We start from the raw sequence: 24,473 nt of genomic DNA, 5'->3' as shown, positions 1-24,473 counted from the left end.
GTGCACAACAGAACAGACCACTGCCCAGTCCTGTGCCATCCTTACAGTCGTCATTGTGCTTGAGATCATTGTTGCAGCCATTGTGTCAGTCCACCTCATTGAGGGTCTTCTCTTTTCCACTGACCCTGTACTCTTCCAAGCATGATGTCCTCCAGGGACTGATCGCTCCTGACAACATGTCCAAAGTAGGTAAGACGCAGTCTCGCCATCCTTGCCTCTAAGGAGCATTCTGGTTGTACTTCTTCCAAGACAGATTTGTTCGTTCTCTTGGCAGTCCATGGTATATTCAATATTCTTTGTCAGCACCAGAATTCAGAGGTGTCAGTTCTACAGTTTTCCTTATTCATTGTCCAGCTTTCATGTGAATATGATGCGATTGAAAATACCATGGCTTGGGTCAGGCGCACCTTAGTCTTCAAAGTGACGTCTTTGTTCTTCAGCACTTTAAAGAGGTCCTTTGCAGCAGATTTACCTAATGCAGTGTGTCATTTGATTTCTTGACTGCTGCTTCCATGGCTGTTGATTGTGGATCCAAGTAAAATGAAATCCTTGACAACTTCAGTCTTTTCTTCGTTTATCATGATGTTGTTTACTGGTCAGTTGTGAGAGTTTTTGTTTTCTTTATGTTGAGGTGCAATCCATACTGAAGGCTGTGGTCTCTGATTTTCATTAGTAAGTGCTTCAAGGCCTCTTTACTTTCAGCAAGCAAGGTTGTGTCATCTGCATAATGCAGGTTGTTAATGACTCTTCCTTCAATCCTGATGCCCTGTTCTTCTTCATATAGTCCAGCTTCTAGATTATTTGCTCAGCATACAGATTGAATAGGTATGGTGAAAGGGTACAACCCTGACGCACAAATTTCCTGATTTTAACCAGTCAGCATCCCCTTGTTCTGTCCGAACCACTAACTCTTGATCTATGTAAAGGTTCCTCATGAACACTATTAAGTGCTTTGGAATTCCCATTCTTTGCAGTGTTATCCGTAATTTGTTATGATCCACACAGTCTGATGCCTTTGTGTAGTCAATAAAACATAGGTAAACATCCTTTTGGTATTCTCTGCTTTCAGTCAGGATCCATCTGACATCAGCAGTGATATCCCTGTTCCAGGTCCTCTTCTGAAACCGGCCTGAATTTCTGGCAGTTCCCTGTCGATAATACTGCTGCAGCCATTTCTGAGTGATCTTCAGCAAAATTTTGCTTGCCTTTGATGTTAATGATACTGTTCTCTAATTTCCACATTCAGTTGGATCGCCTTTCTTGGGAATAGGCATAAATATGGATCTCTTCCAGTCAGTTGGCCAGGAAGCTGTCTTCCATATTCCTTGGCATAGATGAGTGAGCACTTCCAGTGCTGCAACTGTTTGTTGAAACATCTCAATTGATATTCCGTCAATTCCTGCATCCTTGTTTTTCGCCAGTGCCTTCAGAGCAGCTTGGACTTCTTCCTTCAGTAGCATTGGTTCCTGATCATATGCTACCTCTTGAAATGGTTGAAGATCGAATAATTTTTTTTGGTGTAATGACTCTGTGTATTCCTTCCATCTTTTGATGCTTCCTGTGTCATTTAAAATCTTTTCCCCATAGAATACTTCACTATCACAACTTGAGGGTTGAATTTTTCCCTCAGTTTCTTCAGCTTGAGAAACGCAGAGTGTATTCTTCCCCTTTGGTTTCCTATCTCCAGCTCTTTGCACGTGTCATTATAATACTTTATTTTGTCTTTTCGAGCTGCACTTTGAAATCTTCAGTTCTTTTACTTCATCAATTCTTCCTTTTGCTTTAGCTGCTCGATGTTTAAGAGGAAGTTTCAGAGTCTCCTCTGACGTCCATCTTGGTCATTCCTTTCTTTCCTGTCTTTTCAATGACTGCTTTTCATGTATGATGTCCTTGATGTCATTCCACAACTTGTCTGGTCTTCGGTCACTAGTGTTCAGTGCATCAAATCTATTTTTGAGGTGGTCTCTAAATTCAGGTGGGATATACTCAAGGTCATGTTTTGGCTCTCATGGACTTGCTCTGATTTTCTTCAGTTGTATCTTGAACTTGCATATGAGCAATTGATGGTCTGTTCCACAGTTGGCCCCTGGCCTTGTTCTGACTGATGATATTGAGCTTTTCCACTGTCTCTTTCCACAGATGTAGTCAATTTGATTTCTGTTTGTTCCATCTGGCGAGGTCTGTGTGTACAGTCGCCGTTCATGTTGGTGAAAGAAGGTATTTGCAATGAAGAAGTCATTGGCCTTGGAAAATTCTGTCATTCGATCTCCGGCATTGTTTCTATCACCAAGGCCATATTTTCCAACTACTGATCCTTCTTTTTTGCTTCCAGCTTTCGCATTCCAATTGCCAGTAATTATCAATGCATCTTGATTGCATGTTTGACCAATTTCAGGTTGCAGCAGCTGATAAAAAGCTTCTATTTCTTCATCTTTGGCCCTAGTGGTTGGTGCGTAAATTTGAATAATAGTCGTATTAACTGGTCTTCCTTGTAGGCGTATGGATATTATCCTATCGTTGACAGCGTTGTACTTCAGGATAGATCTTGAAATGTTCTTTTTGACAGTGAATGCAACACCATTCCTCTTCGAGTTGTAATTCCCAGCATAGTAGACTATATGATTGTCCAATTCAGAATGGCCAATGCCAGTCCATTTCAGCTCACTAATGCCTAGGATATCGATGTTCATGCATTCCATTTCATTTTTGACGATTTCCAGCTTTCCTAGATTCATACTTCGTACATTCCAGGTTCCAATTATTAATGGATGTTTGCAGCTGTTTCTTCTTGTTTTGAGTCGTGCCACATCAGCAGATGAAGGTCCCAAAAGCTTTACTCCATCCACATCATTAAGGTCGACTCTACTTTGAGGAGGCAGCTCTTCCCCAGTCATCTTTTGAGTGCCTTCCAACCTGGGGGGTTCATCTTCCTGCACAATATCAGACAATGTTCCGCTGCTATTCATAAGATTTTCACTGAGTAATGCTTTTCAGAAGTAGACTGCCGGGTGCTTCTTCCTAGCCTGTCTTAGTCGGGAAGCTCGGCTGAAACCTGTCCTCCATGTGTGACCCTGCTGGTATTTGAATACCAGTGGCATAGCTTCCAGCATCACAGCAACACACAAGCCCCCACAATACAACAAACTGACAGACACATGTCAGATACCAGCAGGGTTACCCAAGGAGGACAGGTTTCAGCTGAGCTTCCAGACTAAGACAGACTAGAAAGAAGGACCATGCCATTAGGTGTATGAGAGCTGCATACCATGAAGAATTTCGAAAGTGGCCACCTGGCTGCCGCTGTTCCTCTTGCCAGTGTTTATTAGGTCTTAGTTAATGTGTAGCCAACCTTGACCGATAAATAGGATTCACCTGTTTGCATTTTTTTCATTCTTAATATTGGAGGCCAACTGTCCTGAGTCTCAGCAAGTCAAGATATGGGTCATTTTCAGTTAGAGCAAAAAGTCACTTTGGTGAAATACTGCTGTGTCTTGGCCAGTGGTGCATGGTAATTGTTTTTTCTTGATCTGATGGCAGTGAAATTCTCTCTAATGAGTGTTCCAGTGCAGTGGACATTTTCTCCAGTCTGAATTTACTACTCCTGCTTCTACCTCAGTGACTTTGTTCCTGCTTCTTCTTGCTCTTCTGGAAATGGAGCATGAAAAATAGTGTCCTGTTTCCTGGACTTCATTCCGAGGCCCGCAGTCCCAGGCTTTTATCATGGTCTCTGGGTTTAGTTTGACAAAAGATGGCTTTAAAAAGCATTGTTGAGTGGACAGAAGGGCACAGGAAAGGGACATTTCTAAACCATTCTACTTTAATTTTAGTGAAGATTCTCATCTAGAGAATCAAATTCAAGTCAAGGGACTTGTAAAAATACGTCTAAGATAGAGTGCACTTGAATAGATTTCCACTCCTCGAGAAATTTTAACAGTAAGAAACTTGGGCGTGCTGCCTGAGTTCCTTTCATCCCCTTAAGAATGGCTAGAGGATCCTTTTGCCCAAATCTGTCTGAGATTCAAGTAGTAGAAGATGGTGAAAATTTCTTTCTCTTTAGGCTCACCTGAAAGATTTCAGTCATAACTGCTCTAGACTAGTGTGTTGTCTGGTACATAGTAGATACTCTGAAAGTCTTGTCAGTGATGGTAAAGGACTGTGTATAAACAACCAAGTAATTTACAGGTGAAATCTGTTATACTAAGAGAGTTGTTGTAAACTTAAGGAAAATTGCTTTTTGTATGGAGTAAAGTTGTAATAGGAAATGAGTACCATGAAACTCTCAGCAGTCCTAAGTTAGAAAACTTTAGCCTGTGCTTCTTCGCAATTTTTTCACAGTGAGACAGAAATCCACTTTAACATGAAATACAAATACCATGCAGTCTCCTGTTACTCTCTTAACATTTTAAACATCAGGAAGCCAATGTGTCATTTCTGCTCAAATACATGTCTAGGCTGAGATGTTAAAGTTAGAGGGAGTAGTATCCATAGCAGCAGTGACTCTGCCCTCTTATCTTTTTTCTTGGATAGCACAGGTCATCCAAAGTGATAATTAAATTATTCCTAGCAGTATGTTCTTAGTGATTTCTTGGCATGCCTTTGACTTTTCAGGAGCTTTCTCTGGGCTCAGGTGTGTTCAGAAGTTGCTCCATGAGGGTGGGATGTGAGTGTGTCTATGTGCCTTTGTTTTTCCAGTGTCTAGCACAGCACCAGGCACATCCAGTGAATCAAAGGTGTTGCTTTTCTGGCCCTAGGCAGTTTCTGCTACATTCCTGTTACTGATATCATTCTGTGTCCAAGACTTTGCCTGGGCTGGGGGAAAGATGCATTAACTTCTTGATTTTTCATGTGGGTGAAAAGGTTTACTTGTTTTAAACTAGGATATGATGACACCGGCCCCACTGGTCTTCTCTTATCCGTTCAGTTCTGAGGCTGTGTTTTAACAAAGGCTTGCAGGTAGAAATTAAAAAAAAATACACACAAACACACACGTGTATGTTGTTGCTGTTAGGTATCCTCAAGTCAGTTCCGACTCATAGCAACACTGTGTACAATAGAACAAAACACTGTGCCTGGTCCTGCACCATCTTCACAGTTGTTGGTTTTGAGCCTGTTGTTACAGCCACTGTGTTAGTCCATCTCACTGAAGGTCTTCCTCTTTTTCATTGACCTTCTGCTTTACCAAGCATGATATCCTTCTCCAGGGACTGGTCCCTCCTGATAACGTGTCCAAAGTATGGGAGATGAAGTCTCACCATCCTCACTTCTAAGGGGCATTCTGGCTGTAATTCTTCCCAAACAGATGTGTTTGTTCTTCTGGCAGTCCATGGTATGCTCAATATTCGTCTCCAACACCAGAATTGAAAGGCGTCAGTTCTTCTTTGGTTTTCCTTATTCATCATCCAGCTTTTGTGTGCGTATGAGGCAATAGAAAATACCATGGCTTGGGTCAGGCGCACCTTAGTCCTCAAAGTGACATCTTTGTTTTTTAGTAGTTCAAAGAGATCTTTTGCAGCAGATTTGCCCAATGCAATACATCGTGTGTGTGTGTATATGTATATATGTGTGTATATGTGTATGTATATGCGTTTGTGTGTATGTATATGTGTGTGTATATATACACACACAGTGAATCAACTTGAAGATTGAGCTTATAGTATAAGAATTAGGAGGTACATTTGGAAAGGGGTGTGTGTGTGTGTGTTAGTGGTGGGGCATGACGCTTACTATATGTCTAAACCCATTGTTGTCAGGTAGACTCACGGAGACCCCATGTGTTAGAGTAGAACTGCGCCATAGGATTTTCATGGCTGTGACCTTTCAGAAGCAGGTTGCTGGGCTTTCTTTTGGGGCAACACTGGGTGAACTTGAATCGCCATCCTTGAGGTTAGCAGTAGAGGGCAAACCACCTGTGCCATTCAGGAACCTTACTATATATCTACCTTCCCCTTTTGAAACCACCTGCGATGATTTTGACTGGCTCCTCCAGGTATATAAGGTTGAAATGGAAAGTTTCTCCGTAGAAAACTTTGTAGGGAATCTAAAACCACATGGGTAAATTAATGGGAACTTCTTTTTTTTTTTTAACTTACCACCTTGTAGGACTTCATAGCCTTCATGCTCTTTCTTTTTTTGGATCTCTGTTCACATTTATTGTTGAGAAGACAAAGGTGAGTGGATGGCTTTGTAGGAGCAGAGAGAGGTGTGTCTGGCACAACTCAGAGGTTCCCAGAAGGCTCCCTGGAGGACTTGTGTTTTTTTTCTTCCTATACTGAGAATGTTTACCTTAGCCAGGAGAAGGAAAATAGTTAGGTGTTGCAGGTGGAGAAAAGTGCATGAGCAATAGTGCAGAGCAGCCTGGGAGTGGGGAAACTCCTAGGGTTTGTTAGGGTTTTCAGTGTGGCAGGGGGAGTGCACATAGGAACCAGATCAGGTTGGATGTGTCACTGTGGAGCTGAGATACTGCTTTGTAGACAACGTGGAATCAGTGAAGGAGAAGTGGTTGAGGGGTGCTGACCGGTTTTAGGTAGATCACTGTAGCCAGGGAATGGAGGATGAATTGGAGAAGAGGTAAGCCTGGAAGAAGATTAGTTAGGAGGCTTTAGGTGGAGTCTCAGTACTGGGTTCGAATCCCAGTCTCTCTACTTAATAGCTGTGTGAACTCTTGGGTTTTGTTCTGTAAATGGAAGATAATGTATAAGGCTTATAGTACATGACAGGATTAAATGAGATAATGCGTGTAAACTATTTAGAATGGTTCCTTGCCTTGAATTAAAAAAAAAAGGAATCATTAAATATTAGTTAAGGAGCCCTTATAGTACAATGGTTAAGTGCTCAGCTGCTAACCAAAAGCCTGTGGTTTGAACCCATCAGCTACTCTTCAAGAAAAAAGACCTGGCGATCTGCTCCTATAAAAATTACATACTAGGAAACCGTATGGGGCAGTTTTACTCTGTCCTATAGGGTTGCTGCGAGTCGGAATCAACTCGGCGGCATGTGGCCACACCACAACGCAAATACAAGTTTCTTTTTCCTCTCCACTTTTCCCTACCCTCTAACCACTATGCCATCAGGGCTCCTTTTTAGTTGTAGGAGTCACTAAATTCTGCTACAAGAGACAGCTGAACCTCTTGCCTATAGCAAAAGATACCCAAATCCCTTAAAACTGCAGTTAGTGCAGACTTAGAAAAATAATGCTTAAATTGAGGTCATTTTGAAGATCTTGATAGGAGAAAAATTGTAGGTGACTGTACGGCTTTGTATGGATGTGTGGACCATTTTCCTGATTAGCAAACTGTTGAAACCGTGGCACCATGTGATACAGCTGATAATGTGCACATTTATCAATCTGGACTCTAGAGTACAACCATGGAGGAGGCTTCTACACTAGCTTTCTTCCTGTACTGTAAATACTATATTGGAATATCAGTAGAAGAGGCTTGGATCTTCCTTGAAGTTCTTAGCCTAAGGAACAGGGAAGTAGCAATATTTAATCTTAACTATTATAATTCCAGGAGCTTGAGCATGAAAAGAGTTGGGGAGGATGGAAATCATATGTACTTCTTTTGGGGTAGGACAGGGGCATGTACTTTTTAAAGTAAGGTAAATTGAAATAGACAATGCTATAATTCTAATGTAAACACTTAGACTACTGGCACCCTGTATATTTCGTCTTTGGAAGTCTGGGTTCAAAATTGCAGCATTTCAAGTAAAAATTCTTACCCTCCTTAGTCACCATTTGTGGCAGGAAAGGAGTTGACAGTCATGATGGGGAAAGTCTATGTAATGCACTTTCTGACCCCCCCACCCCATGTTCCCTTTTCATGTAAAGAAGCTCCCAGCACAACTCTGAAGCCTTGTCACCTGTTTAGACAAGGAAAAAAAATCACTGTGTTAGTCTGGAAGACAGATAAAATGGTAACTCTTTTTTTTAAATTGTGCTTTAGGTGAAAGTTTACAGTTCAAGTTAATTTCCCATTCAAAAATTTATACACATACTGTTTTGTGACGTTGGTTGCAGTCCCCGCAATGTGTCAGCACTCTCCCCATTTCCACCCCGGGCTCCCTGTGTCCATTCACCCAGTTGCTGTCTCTTCCTGCCTTCTCATCTTGCTTTTGGACAGGAGTTGCCCTTTTGGTCTCACATATGTAATTGAACTAAGAGGCATATTCCTCACTTGTGTTGTTGTTTGTTTTATAAGCCTGTCTAATTTTTGACTGAAAAGTGGGCTTCGGGAATGGTTTCAGTTCTAGGTTAGTAGAGTGTCTGGGAGCCATAGTTTCGGCGTTCTCTAGTCTCTGTCAGACCATTAAGCTTGGTCTTTTTTCATGAATTTGAATTCTGTTCTACATTTTTCTCGCGCACTATCTGGGACTGTGTTGTGATCTCCTTCTGTCCAGCAGTAATGATCTCCTAATATTTGGTTAGCACTTTGTTGTTGGGCCCATAGAGTCAATTTTCAACCTAGAGTGACCCCATGTGACAGTAGAACTGCCCCATAGAGTTTTTCTAGGCTGTCATTGAGAGCTCAGCTGCTAACCAAAATGTCAGCAGTTCAAGTCTACTAACCGCTTTTTGGAAGTCCTGTGAGGCAGTTCTGCTGTGTCGTATAGGGTTGCTATGAGTCGAAATAAACTCAATGGCAGTGGGTTTTTTTTTTTTTTCATTTACTCTGTGCAGAAGCAAATCACTAGGCCTTTCTTCTGTAGAGCCCACTGGGTTCGAACTGCCAGCTTTTCAGTTAGCAGCCACGTGCTTAACCTTTATGCCACTAGGGCTCCTTGCTTAGCACTTTAGAGTTTGTAAAGTACTTTGACACTTGGACATATACATAATTATACATGTATATAATTAAGTTCTTAAAGAGACCATATCCCTTTGCCCATTCTCCCTCTTCTAGGATATGAATGTTTCAAAGGCTAGATAGATGTGTTTGGGGTTTGAGTCTTTTAAAAAAATTGTTCATATGTTAAAATGCGGCTGCTGATACATGTGTACCCCCTTTCCCCAGTTAAACTAATGAGAGATAGATACTGCTTCCTGCTAGCTCTCTCAAGTATGTACATATATATAAAAAACAAAAACAGAAAACAAATCAGTTGCCATCTAGTTGATTCTGACTCATGGCAGCCCCATGTGTTGTAGAGCAGAACTGTGTTGCACAGGGTTTTCAAGGCTCTGACCTTTAAGAAGCACAGTGCCAGACCTGTCTTCAGAGGCGCCTCTGAGTGAGTTCAAACCACTTGATTCATTCTTGTATCTCATCTGTAAAATGAGAGGACTTGTTGTGGGGTACTTCCAGAGATCTTTTACATTTGTTTCAAATGTGCTTTACTTCAATTATATTAAAGTTGTGAAGTGGGAAATCTGACAAAATTGACCTAAGTGGAGGTACTTTGTGGGGTCACATAGTCATTGATCATTGGCAGGAACCTAAGTGTCTTGACTCATTACCCTGTTAGGTACCTGGAATTGGAGTATGTGCTTGCTATGGATGTAATAAGGTGACAAGGTCTGAGGCTGAGAAAAGGGCCCTTATCTGATGTGTGCTATGTAGCAGTAACTCATATACATTCTCAGGCAGCAGATTCACCAGAAATTTCCTGTGACGACCTCCTTCACCACGCCTTCCCCCACTGAATCACAGTGGGTAAAAATAACACTTTAATTGAATGCAAATTTTGTCCTTATTTTTCTCTTGAAATGTAGTAAATAACCTGTAGCTTAATCACCAAAAGAAGTCACAGATTGACCTAGGTGTCTTTGCAGCTGATATGTAGCTTCTGCAGAAAGCTGCCTTTTCAGGGGGAAGAGGAAGAGGTGGACTGAAGGAAATAAAGTATCTCCTTTAGCATGAATCTTGTTTTCTAAGAGACCCCAGTTTCCCAAGCTAAATGACTCATAGTCATATTTCTAACTCAGAAGTATATATCTCTTGGGAATCTCAGGACTTTGCACATCCACAAAAAATAAAAGTATATTTTATAGGTGAATACTGAGAGGTGAGATGATCCACGTTTCAGATAGGAAGCTGATCTTCTATATTGACCTGGGCAGTAGACTTTTTGATCCTTCCCCTTCTGGCCTTCATAATTAGGCCCCAAAAGAGTCCAGTGTACTACTCTCCACAATGCATTAATGAATTACAAGGTTCCTAAGAGCTAGTGTTGTCATTGCGTGCTGCGGAGTTGATTCTGACTCATACCCGTTGCCGTGGAGTTGTCTCTGACTCACAGCTACCCTATAAGGACAGAGAACTGCGCCATACATAGGGTTTCCAAGACTGTAATCTGCACCGAAACAGACTGCCACATCTATTTCCTGTGGAGTGACTGGTGGGTTTGAACCGCCAGCCTTTCAATTAGCAGCGCTTAACGACTGCATAATCAGGGCTCCTTTTTCTGACTCATGCTGACCTTATGGGATATAGTAGAACTGTCCCATAGGGTTTCCTAGGCTATTATCTCTACAGAGTGGATCCACAGGTCTTCTCTCCCAAAGAGCAGCTGGTGGGTTTGAACTGAAGACCTTTTGGTTAGCAGCTGAGCACTTAACCGTTGCACCACCATGGCTCCTTATGTCCCAGTATTGTCTTTTTATTGAACTTCTACAGAAATATTTGTAGCCTCCCAACGTCGTTAAGGAAATACTTTGTTTTTGTTAGTCTCCATCAAAGAAGCCCTGGTGGGGCAAAAGGGTAAGTGCTTGGCTGCTAACTGACAGGTCGGCAGTTCAAACCCACCCACAATGCACCCAGCGGCTCCATGAGAGAAAGACCTGGATATTTGCTTCTGTAAAGATTACAGCTAAGAAAACCCTGTGAGGTAGCTCTGTTCTGTCACATGGGGTCACTGTGAGTCAGAATTGACTCACTGGCACTCAACAAGAACATTCTTAGATACTTTTATTTTGGTGTAAGCTGTTTGGGGTGAAATACTACATAGCATTTAGTTTCCTATCTGTAAGTCCTGCTAAATGACAGTAAAGAATAAAGTGTTAACCTAAGCGGCCGGATCCAGTATTGTGAACCTTTATAACATTTCTGAGTTAGAAGCAATATTTGTGACCCTAAACTTTTTTTTTTTAAACTTAGTCCTGCTTTTTTTTTAAATATTCCCTTTAAAACTGGACATTCTTCTTCCTGCTTTCAAAGCTTGAATATGACAGTATTACTGCCTGTATCCTACACATGAGTTATATTTTTAACCTAAGGAAAACAACTATTGGGGATTAATTTGAGGATTTCCAGTCAGCCTCTCACAATTTGTACCACCCTGAGGGTAGTTCCTGTTCACTGTGACTTTTGTAGAAGAATGTGAAGTTAATCCAATTTCTGTGTTGATCACTCAGTTAACTCTTAATTTGGCGATTCAAATTTATCTGACTGTACCAAACAAAAACTCAGCTACCAAACTGTGGGGGTAATTTTTTTTTTTTTTTTTTTACTGTACTCATATCCTTTTTTTTAAGTTCCGTAGCCAAATAATGGCATGGAAATTAATTAGGCCCTCTGAGGTTGGAATGAAAGAATGAGGTTGGAATGATTCATCGCCAGAAGGTAAAGATTTCGAATATTCCAGCCTATAACTAAGGTTGAATTAATCCATGGCTTAACCTTCAGTACTGTGGAGGTGTATAAATCTACCTATTGAAGAATATAGATTTTAAAGTTTACTTCCACTTCACAAAGTGTAACTTACTCTTATTGCCTTCATCCTCCTAGTTTTTAAGCCTTGAAAAGGGATGGGGTGTGGAGGTGGAAGAATAGGAGGAAGACTTTGAGATATTTTCTTAGTTGGAATTCTGAAAGCTTTGAGGGGGCTTTCAGGGATTGCAAATCAATTTCCCACCTACTGTGCTCTGTTCAGTAGTTGGATCTTATACATTTCTCTCATTTTTGTTTTTACATTTGCTACTAAATGAATCAATTGCCATGTTCTTCTATAACCAATCCATTCAAGAAGTGAGTAATTCTTATTCATAACTCTTACTTTCGTATGTTGGATTTCCTTAAGGAGTTTTTTTTTTTTTTTAAACTTTAAAACACAATTGTCTATAGAAGTTCTTCCTTTGCTTATTTATCTTGTATTTTTAGTGCCTGAAACATAATAATTGCTTTGGTGATTTGTTTGAACAGGAGCAGTTATAATCTCAATCAGTGTCTTAATAATGGACTTACTTTACTGATATAAAGTAACACATTCCTAATGCGCCTCCTCCTAGATGTATCCAGAATCTGACCTCTTTCCATCACCTCCCCTGAAATCACCTGGTTGGAGTCACCATCATCCTCCACCTGTATTGCTGCTGTTGCTTCCTGACTCAGTCTTCCGGCTTCCAGAGTTACCGAGTCCTCCCCCAGGCCCACAAACACTTTATCTTCAGAATAGCCAGATGTTACTCGTCTGCTCAAAACCTTTCTGTGGTTTCCTTTCTTCTTAGGGTAGCCTCCTCCAGAGCCCTGTGTGGGCCGGCCTTATTACCTCTTTGACTCATCTCCTCTTCTCCGTCTGGCTTCTCGCCATGCCTTTCCACACAGGTGAGCTTTGCCCTGGCTGTTCCTTCTGCCTGAAGTGCTCCTCTTCTAGCTGTCCCCATGGCAGCTGCATTCACTTCCTATTGCTCCTGTAACAAATCAACACACACTTTTCCGAGATGGATCTCATAGGGCTGAGGTGAAGGTATTGGCAAGGCTGTGTTCCTTCTGGAGGCTCTAGGGAAGAATCTGTTTACATGCCTTTGCTGGTGGCCCTCTTTCATCCGCAGAGTCAGCCATGGTTGGTTGAGACTTTCTAACAGTGTATCACACTGACTCTCCCTCTTCAAATTATAAGGACCCTTGTGATTCATTGGGCCTGTCTGGATAATCCAGGATAATGGCCCCACCTCAGCGTCAGTTGATTAGCAGATTTAGATTCATCTGCAACCTTATATCCGCCTTGTAATGTAATATAACATTCACAAGTTCTGGGGATTAGGTGTGGATGTCTTTGGGGGGGGGGCATCACTACCTACCACAGCAGCTAACTGTCACACCTCTTTCAAACATTGGCTCAAAGCTTATCTTCTCAATGAGGCCTGCTGTTTCATATTGGAAGCTACCCACCCCTCATCCTGACATTCTCAGCCTTCCTCTTAGTCTGTTCTACATTTTCTTTTATTCCACAGCATGCTTACTTCTAGCTAATATACTAAGTGATCTTCTTACGTATGTTTATTCTTTGCCTGCTGCACACACTTCCACATGCAATTGTATACTCCAAGATACTTTTTCATTGTTGTATCCTAAGCACCTAGAACCATGCCTACCTCATGGGAGTTGCATGCAAATGTTAGTTGAATGAATGGATAAATGAACAGAGAGTGAAGCTTAACCAAATCCTTCTTACTAGGCCGTTACTTTTCCCATTGCCCAACATGGATCCTTCTAATGGACCTAGAGTGAAGAGAAGGACTTGGGACACTAAACTCATCTTAACTCTCTAACCTCAAAGCTTTTAATCTTGCTAGCTCTAGAATTACAAAATCTCAGAAACACTGGAGTCGGAGACCATAGTTGGTCTGTAGGAGCTGGAAAGGGCCAAGAGACGGAGAAACGTTAGTGTTTGCTGCCAAAGGACATTCTCTCTGTGACTCCTGCAGCTGTTGGATGCGTTGTCTCTGGCAGCACTTGGACCCTTGTTAGCCTAAGGCCAAAAACCTGAGCTTGAGACTGGAGGATCCTTACAACCAGTGAGGCAGATAGAATGGTATGGGTTTGGGTTGGAGAATTGACAGGGATTTTAGAATTGAAGAAATCTCGTGAAGTTTAAAGCCTTTATTGTTTTAGGAACCTGAAAGCAAAGAGAAGGAGTTTAAAGAAAACAAACTAGTGGAGTGTTCCTGGAGCTGACAGGTCAGCCTGAAGATTTTACCACTTGGTTGACAATTCCGCTGCTTAATCTAGTAGAGCCTCCGTGTATCCTGGAAATTCTGTTCTAGTGATTTGAATGGGAAAGATAATAAAGCATGTTTCTGCAGGAATGGTGTCTGCTAGAGAGATGACCCTATCGCTGGCTTACCCAGCTCTCATCTATAAGTTTCTTATAACTTCACCGATTATTTCAAGTGCTTTAGGGGTCCCTTCCTTCTGGTTTCCCAAAGGAGATGCTTTTTTGGCCAAGGTTGCTGTCTTTTATTGTTGAGCCCATTTCTTTAAATTGAGAGATAAATGGTTTCTGTTCACCGTGTAACCTGGCCTTTAGAGAGGTTTGTGTTCAGAGGAAAGCTGTTGCACTGGACTGATTCGGACCTGGTGCTGTACTGCTTGAGGAGGTATTGAGAGCCCCGTAACTGCAAATAAGTGTCGAGGCCAAGGTCAGCTTATCCAAGCCATACCTTTCCAGCATGAGGGAGATAGATGCTTGTCCTTGCCCCCAGCCATGATTCCTTTTGGAAAGATTACTTTTGATGTTTAAACTTTTCTTTCTAGTTAGTAGCAAATTAAGACCTCATGAGATACATAACTTCACCATGCTGTATTTTTAAAAGCCTTTGTATTAAAATCTGTTTATTTTTCTCACGTTTACCTTGGCTTCTGCCAGCTTCCTGAAGTCAGAGCCAGATGCCAGATGCCACATCTTCCTGACTCTGCTGGCTGGAGGCTTGGGGCACATTTAGATCCTGTTTTTGGATTTGTCTCACTGTCCAGCTTTTATAGTTGGCAAGCTGACATGATAGCTTCTTAAAGTAAAAATACACAACTGGCCACTTAAAGGACAAATGATTTCCATTGTATTATACTGTTCAACAAGAATTTGGATTTCAGTGGGTGGGGGTGACTGGTGGAGTGCGCCAAAAATTGGAATTATGCGTTCGTAATTTTCTCTGATTTAAAATACTTGAGGTGGGATGGAAAAGCAAGCTACTAATTTGTACTCATTTAGGAGGGTGACTGCGCTTTCATTCCCCATGTCTTAAGGAACTGTTCTTGTCCTTACATATATTTTTGTGTGCTTACGGCAGTGGGAGTTAGTCTGTAAAAGCCCCTGCAACAAGGAGTAGTGGGGGGGGGGAGAGCATTCAGGGCAGAAGAGTCCATGTTTGAGGGCCGAGGAGAGGTTCAGATTTTTAGGAGTGAATAAGCGGACTGATAAAAGTAGTCGAAAATTTCAGATGTTGTAACTGTTTATACTGAATAGTTTGTACTTAATTTAGCAGGCAGCAAGGAGCTGTTCAGGGTTTTGGAAAATCAGTCTGGGAGTAGCGCTAGGGTGAATTAGGCTGATGAAGTACCATTTAGGAAGCTGTTAATGTGGTGGTCCAGGTGAGAAATGAGGGTCCAGACGAAGATGGTAACCACGGCAATGAAGGGAAGGTTGCAGATGGGAGAGGCCTTACTTGGGGTTATGCATTGGCCTTCTCAGCAGTCCCACTGTGGTTCTAACCCACAGTGTGGGGCTTAGGTGGTTTTTAGGGTTTTTGAAATCTTTTTTTCTCTTGTAGACATTTTGCTAACTGATCTTAGTGAGAATTTTCAGAATACATTTTAAAAAATGGCCATTGTCTTGTTTGGTGATTATCTGCAAGAGGTTTGGAAATAGGGTATAAGCTAATTGCCTTAGCTTACAGAAATTTGACCAGGAAGTTTGGAAAATTAGGGACTAGGGCCATCACCGCTTTTCTCTCATGTAGCCCGGAAACTGGTGGACCAGCTTGAGTTCTCCAATTTCTTACCATTCCCACATATGGGAAATGAAATAATAGCATCAGTTTCCTAAATTTCAGTGTCATAAGTAACTTCAGATATTAAAATACATGGGAAAAAAAAAATAAACCAGACCAGCTGGCAGGCACTGAGTTGATTCCTACTCATGACGACCCCATGTTGTGTCAGAGTAGAAATGCAACATAGGGTTTTCAATGGCTGAATTTTTGTACGTAGTTTGCCAGGACTTTCTTCTGAGGTACCTTCTTGGTGGACTTGAACAGCCAACCTTTTGGTTACTAGCTGAATGTGTTAACTGCTCAGAGACTCCTAAGGTACATGGCGGACCTTTTAAATAAAGAAGAAAATTTAGCTGCTTTTACATTTTTTGGAAATAAATTGTGTGAGTGTGAACACACACAAGCCACCTCTTCAACCCGAGGAAGTCCAGGTTTCCGCCAAACTAACACCTCGCCATTATCTCTTAGAGCCCAGGGAAGATTTAGAATATTCTAGATGTGCCTATGCTAAAGTGTCTTTTCCTTAATTATAACATGGAGAATAACAGGAGGGAAGGCAGTATGAATTGACACAATCAGTGCCAGAAATTAGGAGGCAAAAATATATTGGAACATTATTTTGTAAACCTTAAAATTAATGCTCTGTGTTGCTGGAATATGGCCTTTTTTCCCTTCTAAAGAGTTTCAGAGCCAATTGAATCTATAAATAGTACACAGCCCGGTTGTCTGTGGTAGATTGAGTAGAGCAGACTCCCCTGTCCTTAAGTGAAGGGGAAGTTGCTTTACATTTTTAGTAACTGAATTGTTGGCCAGCATAAAGGTAAGGGTCATGTGAACAACTTATTTATAACTTCCTCTAAAGGTATGTGTGTGCCTCAAGCAGAGAGGCTGGGGTGCTTGAAATGTAAAAGTGCAGTAGAATCATTTTCCATCCACAGCCTTCCTAGCTGGTTGTTGCAGTAAAGGGTGTGTTTGCATCCCTGGGGCTTGAAAGAGGGATGACAATATATTAGCTCATTAGTCGTCTTCTTCAGTGAAATAGATGGGTCAGAGGCCAGTAAGTCTGAATCTTTGGTTTTATGTTAGTGTAGAATGTTAATCTTTTAACTCCTGAGGGTGTTCAGGACATAAAATTTCAGCTTGGTTTAACCTGTTGGGTGTGGTCCTCGTATCTATTCTACTCAGGTAGTCTAATCACAATTAACAAGTTTTTGTCAAAATACTTCTTTTTCATAGATTTTCATAGATTCAGTTCAACTAGAAGTAGTCTTAAAAAAAAAGAGGCTCAAGACTGAATTCAGTGGGAGAAGGGAAGAAGAGTAAAACATTTTCATGGCATCCTAAAAAGATCATATTAAAACCTTTTGGTAGATGCCAGAAAATGGAACTCATGGTTGGTTACATATGATTAACGTCATTGGTCATATCAAGAGTTAAATTCCTCACAGCCAGGTTGAACTCTAAGGGTGACCTTTTTATCAGTATGTAAGTAAAACACATTTTTAACTCTCCTTTGTTACTCATTGTCTATTTTCAGAGACTAATTTTTATTACTATTATGTCGACCATTTGAAGCCGCTACATGTATGGCTAAAAAAAGTAAACTTTGGCTTTTGTGCCAATATTGTGGTTCTGTTTAGTATTCGAGCAAGTTGTAATCAGTGGAAAATGGCCCATTAACTACATTGGAGGCCTCATAGCAGCACTAATTTCAAATCGTGCTGGGTTTATAATTTACATATTAAGAAATGTTCACTTGATTTCGTTCAGGGACAAAGCTGACATCCTATACAAGCATTACTCCAAACAATCCTATTTATTGGTCCAATTATTTCAATTGAAAGATGCTGGTTTACTGCCTCTTCGTATATGTGAACAATTCTCAGTGAAACTGTTAGAGATCAGTTTGAATGTAGTGGCAGAGTAACCTCACAGGGTTTGGATTCACTTTTAATTTTAAGTCCCAGGATTAAGGATCATTTGTAGGATAATGTAACTGTGTGGGCAAATATAGCTTCTCTAATGCCCTTTTGATATTTGGGGGAAAGAGTGCTTTTATGCCAAGTGATCACTTAGGAATTGCATGACCGCCTTTTGGCACTATGAAATTCCATTCACATTTCCTCCCTTCTCCCACACCCTTAAAAGATAGGGCAGCATGCAGTATTTTGCTTCATTTTCATTTTTTTTTTTTTTTTTTGAGATGTGGTCGAAGGTAGTTCTTTAGGATAGATGCCAAGATAACTAGTTAATATTGTTTTTAAAATCAGGCTCTTAATTAAAAATGCTTACATTTGTGCAAGAAAACTACATGTTAAAATGAATTTGGAAAGATTAGATTGGAATTGCCTCAAATTTAATTAAGCCACACTGCATGGACGTGCTGGGAATATCAATACAATCACTGTAAATTTTGTACAAACTGATTTGTTGCATTATCTTGCTCATCTAACATATGGTACTTTTTGTGTCCATATTGCAGACGGCAACTCCAAACTAACATGGCAGTCAGACTGTGTGATGTGGCTTCTCTGCTTAGAAGTGGTTCGTGGGCAGCAGAGCCTTGGACTGGGGTCTGTGGGATTTTTCTTAAATTCTGTAGGCTACTTTTTAGCATGTTGGCAGGAGTGCTGAGGCCATACCAAACACTTGAACCTTTCATTTGGCATACGAGTTATTCTCACATTTAACCTATTGTGGTATGGCTATCATTAGGACTTAAAGCACATTGCAATTTTAACTCTAGAGGTATGACGTAGCATCAGAACCATGTTCTTGTATGAACCTTCTTCTAATCTAAATTAGGATTTAGTGCAGACTCAAAGAAAAGAGTGACAAGCTTTTTTTTTTTTAAAACAAAAAAGTTTTGGTATGGTCTGAATACTAAGTTACCGTAATTCTCTTTACATTCTGTTTACTATGTATTTTTTTGGTTACTAAATTTTGAAGTTACTTATAACTTCCTGATGCTCCAAAAAAAAAAAAATTTTTTTGTGTGTGTCGAAATTGTAAATCTGGCTGACAATTATTTGCCCAGTAACTGTTGAAAGAGTTCGCATTCTGTGAACAGTTGTGTTGAGCCTATCAATGGAATATGCATTATTTGTAAAATATAGCACGTTAGTATCATTTTATTCTGAGCAGATGGTCCTGTAGCTGAGAGATGCTATCATTTTCAGCTCACACAGCCTACTGCAGCTGTTCACTTGAATGTTGGCTTAGGAGCTCATTCTTGCCACCTGAACATGGAAATAAATGTGCAATTAAGTGAGGAGTGTTTGTTGTCTTTGCTAAATCCTGCTAATTTCAGTCAATGAACACTTTGTCTTTCAAATGCCATCCCAATGAGCTTTAGTCCGAATCTCCCATTTCGGGTTCATGGTTTCTCCACCTAGCCTAACTTTTGAATATCGATTTGTTTAAATTGGCCTTGGCCACTCTCTTCTTGTAGCTCATTGTTTTCCTAACCGCGGGGCAAAGGTTGACCCTGCGAGAATTTTGCTGTGGAAAGAGTGATCCACAAGTAATATTCTACAAACTGGAGCAGTTATGTTTTATTAGGAAATCTGACACCTCCAGTCTCAGTTTCAAGATGGTTATTTGTAATAAAACCCGTATTTTGAATTCTTTCAGTGCCCCTTTTTGGTGCAGATTTCCAAAGATCTTTTTATTTACTTGTCTGCCCCCTAAATACTCCCTGTGGGAGATGTAGGTTGCAGAAATACCTGTTTCTTTGAAAAGGAAATAAAGTCATAGAGGGGTTACAAATTGTTCCTGTTTCATAGGCATGTTCAGGATTTTGTCGCCTGTTTTTTTTTTTTTTTTTAAATCATGGTAGTACTGATTCTTGCCCAGTCTGACCAGTCTCAATTTATCTACCACTGTCTCTTTTATAAACATCTCTTGGCAGTGGGGATTTCTTCCTCTATGCTATCCACTAATGTGCCTTTTTATTTTCCTAAGACAGGATGCTTTTAAAAAAAAAAAATGTTTTTTCTCTTTCCTTGTAACCCTCTTTCCCTCTACTTTGTTCTTTTCCTTTGTCTCAGATTCCTTACCTTTTATATGTTAACATTTCCCTAAAACTAGCGTCCCATTAATTCAAAGCTGTCAATTTCCAGAAGTAGTTCTTTGTGAAGATGAGAGAGATACTGGATAAAATACGAAGGACAATTCTTTCAGTGACACTTTGATTTTTGGAGTCCCTCAAAATCTTGACAGTCCAAAGTAGATAGCTACTGGAAGATGCTTTTGGAAAGTTTGGGGCTGTGGTTTGTGACTCTTCTACTCAGAGTATAGGTTTGTTTTTTAGGAAACTAGATCTAGAATTGTTTAATAAGTGATTTTTAGAGTAGCCTGAACAGTTCGAGGGCTTTTTCCCCAACTGTGCTAATTATCTGGTATTTGGAGTTTTGTAGATACCTTATTGCTTGCAGTGTCAACAGGCTTACATGCTCAGATGAAAACTCCTTGGGCTCTGGTCTGATTTCAGAAGTTGATATACTTACTTACACTGTTGTTTTGGTGGACTGGATAGGCTTTTCTTTTTTTAAATCAGAGTCAGGACAAAATAGCATGCTGAATCGTTTGGGGATTTTATTTTGATGCTATAGACCAGTTGCCACTGACCAAGTAAAAGAGAGTTGTTGGTGATTTTTAGCAGCCAAGGTTGACAAGAAAGGCTTATTAGATTCTGTGAAGTGGACCAAGCATTCATAGCTTCATTTCCAAGATATCCTACAAATCCTTTTCATTCCCTAACATATAACATCTGATATTTTTCTTATTTCTTACCAATGGTAGAGGTATCAGAGACTGTCAATCAAAAAACATTTTCAATATGTAACCAAAACAGTACATGTTGACAATTTATATTTTTTAAAGTACACTTGGTTCTTGATTTTAAGTTTATGGATGTCTGTCAATTAGAGGAAATTGAATCTTGAGCTAACTGCAAATCTCTTCAAAGTTATGTAGATCTTTTCTTTTTTTGGTTTTGGTAGCATGTTAAACACTTTTATTTTCTAGTATTTTAGAAATACTGAATTTTAGTTAGGGCTCAGTTCTGTGCCCTTTGGCATACTAAATTTCCTCAAGTCTGTGAACACTGCAGGTGAGTAAGGGTCTGTGAATAGATTCCGAATGTGGTTATAGAGAATGTTTAAGATTTAAGTTGCGCATGTATGGAACCTGTATGTGAAAGTGTGATTGTAATCTAAAATTGGATAGCTAATATGAAGTATAACAGTTAGCATAGGTGTTGTACTTTTTGTAGTAATTTCAGCAGAACGACCTGTGTTTAGTGACAAGTATTTAAATTCTTAGATAGAATCTCTAATAGGTTGTGAAATATGAATTCTGACATTTCTTATTTTCTCGTTTTTAGCAGGTAATTGCTGCCATGGAAACACAACTGTCTAATGGGCCAACTTGCAATAACACAGCCAATGGTCCAACCACCATAAACAACAACTGCTCATCACCTGTTGACTCTGGGAACACAGAGGACAGCAAGACCAACTTAATAGTCAACTACCTTCCTCAGAACATGACACAGGAGGAACTAAAGAGTCTTTTTGGAAGCATTGGTGAGATAGAGTCCTGTAAGCTTGTAAGAGACAAAATTACAGGTATGTAGTGTTGTATAGATTACTTGCATTTAAAGGATTATGTTTCAGAGTGAGAAAATGATGTTTACTGTTATAAGTCATTCAGTGCTGCAATTTTACACAGCTAGATTTTCTCTCTTACTGACCACATCAGTAGTATGAAACTAAGTTTTAAGACAGATTTGTTTTCCTTTTAAAGCATTAAATATTTGGGGGGCGGTGTGTATTATAGGAAGGAGCCGTGGTGCCGCAGTGGTTAAGCGCTTGGCTGCTAACCAGAAGGTCAGCAGTTCAAACCCACCAGCCACTTAGCAGAAGAAAGATGTGGCAGTCTTCTTCCATAAAGATTTACAGCCTTGGGAGTCCTATGGGGCAGTTCTACTCTGTTCTATAGGGTCACTGTGAGTCGGAATTGACTCCATGGCAATATATATATATATATATTTCTTTTGGTATAATAACTGGGCCTTCAGATACTCTGGACTGGACAACAAAAGCTTTGAAAAATGTTTTAAAAGGGTTTGTGTGTACGTCAGGAAATGTCATGTTAATCTTTATTTTTCAATTCACTGATACAACATTTCAGTAATGAGATAATAAGGAAAATAATTATATTTGGGAGAGGAAAAAATATTTTAAATTGTCCTTTCCCTTAAGTTTGTATGTTCTTTTGCTTATACTATGTATACAAAGTAAATGGTAATATTCACATTGTCAGTGTATAAGCATTTACACTGATATAATTTGAGTGTGTGAGATCTTATGTCCTGTTCCTTATTACGGAAAAGAAAAAGTATATGAATGTCCCCTCTTATAAAGATTAGAACAAAAAGATTGGTAATTTGGGTTTAATGATGGTACATTTTGAATATTACCAGTTGCCATTGAGTTGACTGACTGATGGTGACCCCATGTTTGTCAGAGTAGCAATGTGCCGCATAGGGTTTTCAGTGGCTGATCTTTGGCAGCAGATCTCAAGGCCTTTCTTCAGAAGCCCCTCTGAGTGGACTGAAACCTCCAACCTTTTGGTTAGCAACTGAGCATGTTAACTGTTTGCAATACCCAGGGACTGCTTTTGAATATTAGCTAGTTAAAAATCTACTTAGTATTTTGTAAGATTTGACTATAATTTGTAGAATAAGGCAAAATATAACTAAGGAATACTTTCTTGGGATAGAAGAGTTAAAGTTTCCTGCAGGGGTTGTTTTCAAACATGGAAAACGTGTGAAGTAGAAACAGTCCGCTTAGCTTTTCCATGATTTTGACAAGTTTGAGTGATGGTATATATCACATTACTTTTGTTGTTGTTTAGCTTATAATCAAAAACCTAAAACTAAATGTTTGAAATGTGTAAAGGATACCTAAAGGCAGGGTGGAGCCCTGTGTGGCGAAGTGGTTAAGTGCTTGGCTGCTAACGAAAAGGTCAGCAGTTCAAATCCAACAGGCACTTCTTGGAACCTCTGTGAGGCAGTTCTGCTCTATCCTGTAGGGTCGCTAGGAGTTGGCATCCACTTGACAGCAACAGGTTTTTTTTTTTTTTTAAAGGCGCTATGGAGAGTGGCACCAGGAATCTCGACTCTTATCTAGTCTTGTGACCTTGGCAAGGTCAACTCTTGGTCTCAGGTTTCCATTGGTAAAATCAGATAGAGGTCAGGGGAAGTGGTCACGCTGAGTGATTTCTGAGGTCAATTTTAACTTTTTCTGTGATGGTCCCTATATCCTTTAGCGTTTCTGTTACCATCACAGCAGGCTCTTCTTTCCCAGCTAGCACCTGGGGTTGGACTCAATACTATATCAGGACTCACAGTCCTGTAGCCTAAGGATTATTGAGAGAACTTATTTATTGAAATCACACACACACACACGCTAAGTAAAAACTAATGGTCATCAATCCGTACCGAATAAAAATATTTCAACTAATTATGTTGCATCGATATTCTCCAAGATATCAGGGAGGCTCATCTTTGCTTTTATTCTTGAACATTCATAATCAAATGGGTGAGAGTTTTCAATTTCTTCTCCAAAATGAGTGTGAGCAGCATATGTGAAATTTATAAAGAAACGGTTTGTGAAAAGGAAGAGAGTAACAGAATTTCTCTTATGTCTGTCCTGATACTGTTAGCTTTTTAAGCAAAACAACATCCTTTATATGCTGATTTTGCAACCTTATTGACATAAACGACTGTATCCTAAATGGTATGAAAGATATGACATAAGTGATGTGATTTCTAGTCTTGATTGCTTAGTAGTTATCCCTAACATTATAAAAGGAAGATCTGGAACAGGGCATAAGAGTTGTGTTTTTATTATGCTGGGAGTTGATGAAAATATTAAATCATCCTTTCATTAGGAGGTTTCCATAGGAAACATCTCACAGATTTTTAACTTGCATCTTTGGTCAGTCTTTAAATTATCTTATTCTTTTCTAAGCCTCTTACATGAGCTGTTAAATATGACAAAATTGGGTAAGTTTGAGTTCTACCATCTTCACACCTTTTGCCAGAGGGCTTTGATGTGGTGAACAAAGGTAATAGAAGCATAGCCCGTGGGTAATCTGAAATACACAGTCAGATATTGAAAAACTGTGTTAATGTAGGAAAATAACTATTGTTAATATTGGAAAACCTCACCTCACTCCATTGACTGTTCAGTTTGAGGGAGCTTTCCACCATGATAAAATTTCCGTTTAAAACCTCTGATAAATAAATGGGTTGCCCAAAAGATTCCACAGTGGGCAACCTTGAGTGTCAAAGTTGTTTTCTCAGTAACACAAATAGTTCAACCACGTATATGAGACTGAATGGGCACACCAGCCCAAAAGCAAAGATAAGAAGGCAGGAAGGGACAGAAAAACTGGACGAATGGAAATGAGGAACCTGAGGTCGAGAAGGGGGGAGCGTTGACACATTGCGAGGTTGGCAGCCAGTGTCCCAAAACAGTGTGTATTAATTGTTTAATGAGAAACTAATTTGCTTTGTAAACTTTCACCTAAAGCACAATTAAAAAAAAAAAAAGTTTTCTAACCTTTGTTCCATGAGATATCGTCCTAAGAATGCCTTAAAATAAGTGTTTCAGTGACAGATAAGGTTGAGAAATGTTACACTCCATAGTTGCCCACTTAAGATCCATACTGCAGATGGAAGAGCATATTAAACACTATG

At 40.0% G+C, this 24,473-nt stretch overlaps 1 protein-coding gene across 4 annotated transcripts in view; it reads left to right on the top strand.

The window, feature by feature from the left end:
- The window catches only part of ELAVL2 (ELAV like RNA binding protein 2), a 177,775-nt gene that overhangs the window by 53,737 nt on the left and 99,565 nt on the right, over nt 1-24,473 (top strand). For 3 of the 4 annotated variants that reach the window (XM_049896544.1, XM_049896543.1, XM_049896546.1), the window contains exons 1-2: nt 18,192-18,276; nt 21,090-21,333. In XM_049896544.1, coding sequence (XP_049752501.1) covers nt 18,205-18,276; nt 21,090-21,333 — 316 coding nt within the window. In that variant the 5' untranslated portion in view covers nt 18,192-18,204. Of the gene's footprint in view, nt 1-18,191; nt 18,277-21,089; nt 21,334-24,473 lie in introns of those variants that run through there. The other variant, XM_049896545.1, reaches the window with a different exon arrangement.

Source organism: Elephas maximus, chromosome 9, assembly GCF_024166365.1.
Source record: "Elephas maximus indicus isolate mEleMax1 chromosome 9, mEleMax1 primary haplotype, whole genome shotgun sequence".
Classification (NCBI taxonomy): Eukaryota; Metazoa; Chordata; class Mammalia; order Proboscidea; family Elephantidae; genus Elephas; species Elephas maximus.
The sequence above is the reverse complement of the archived record's forward strand: the minus strand, read 5'-3'. Positions and strand labels throughout refer to the sequence as shown.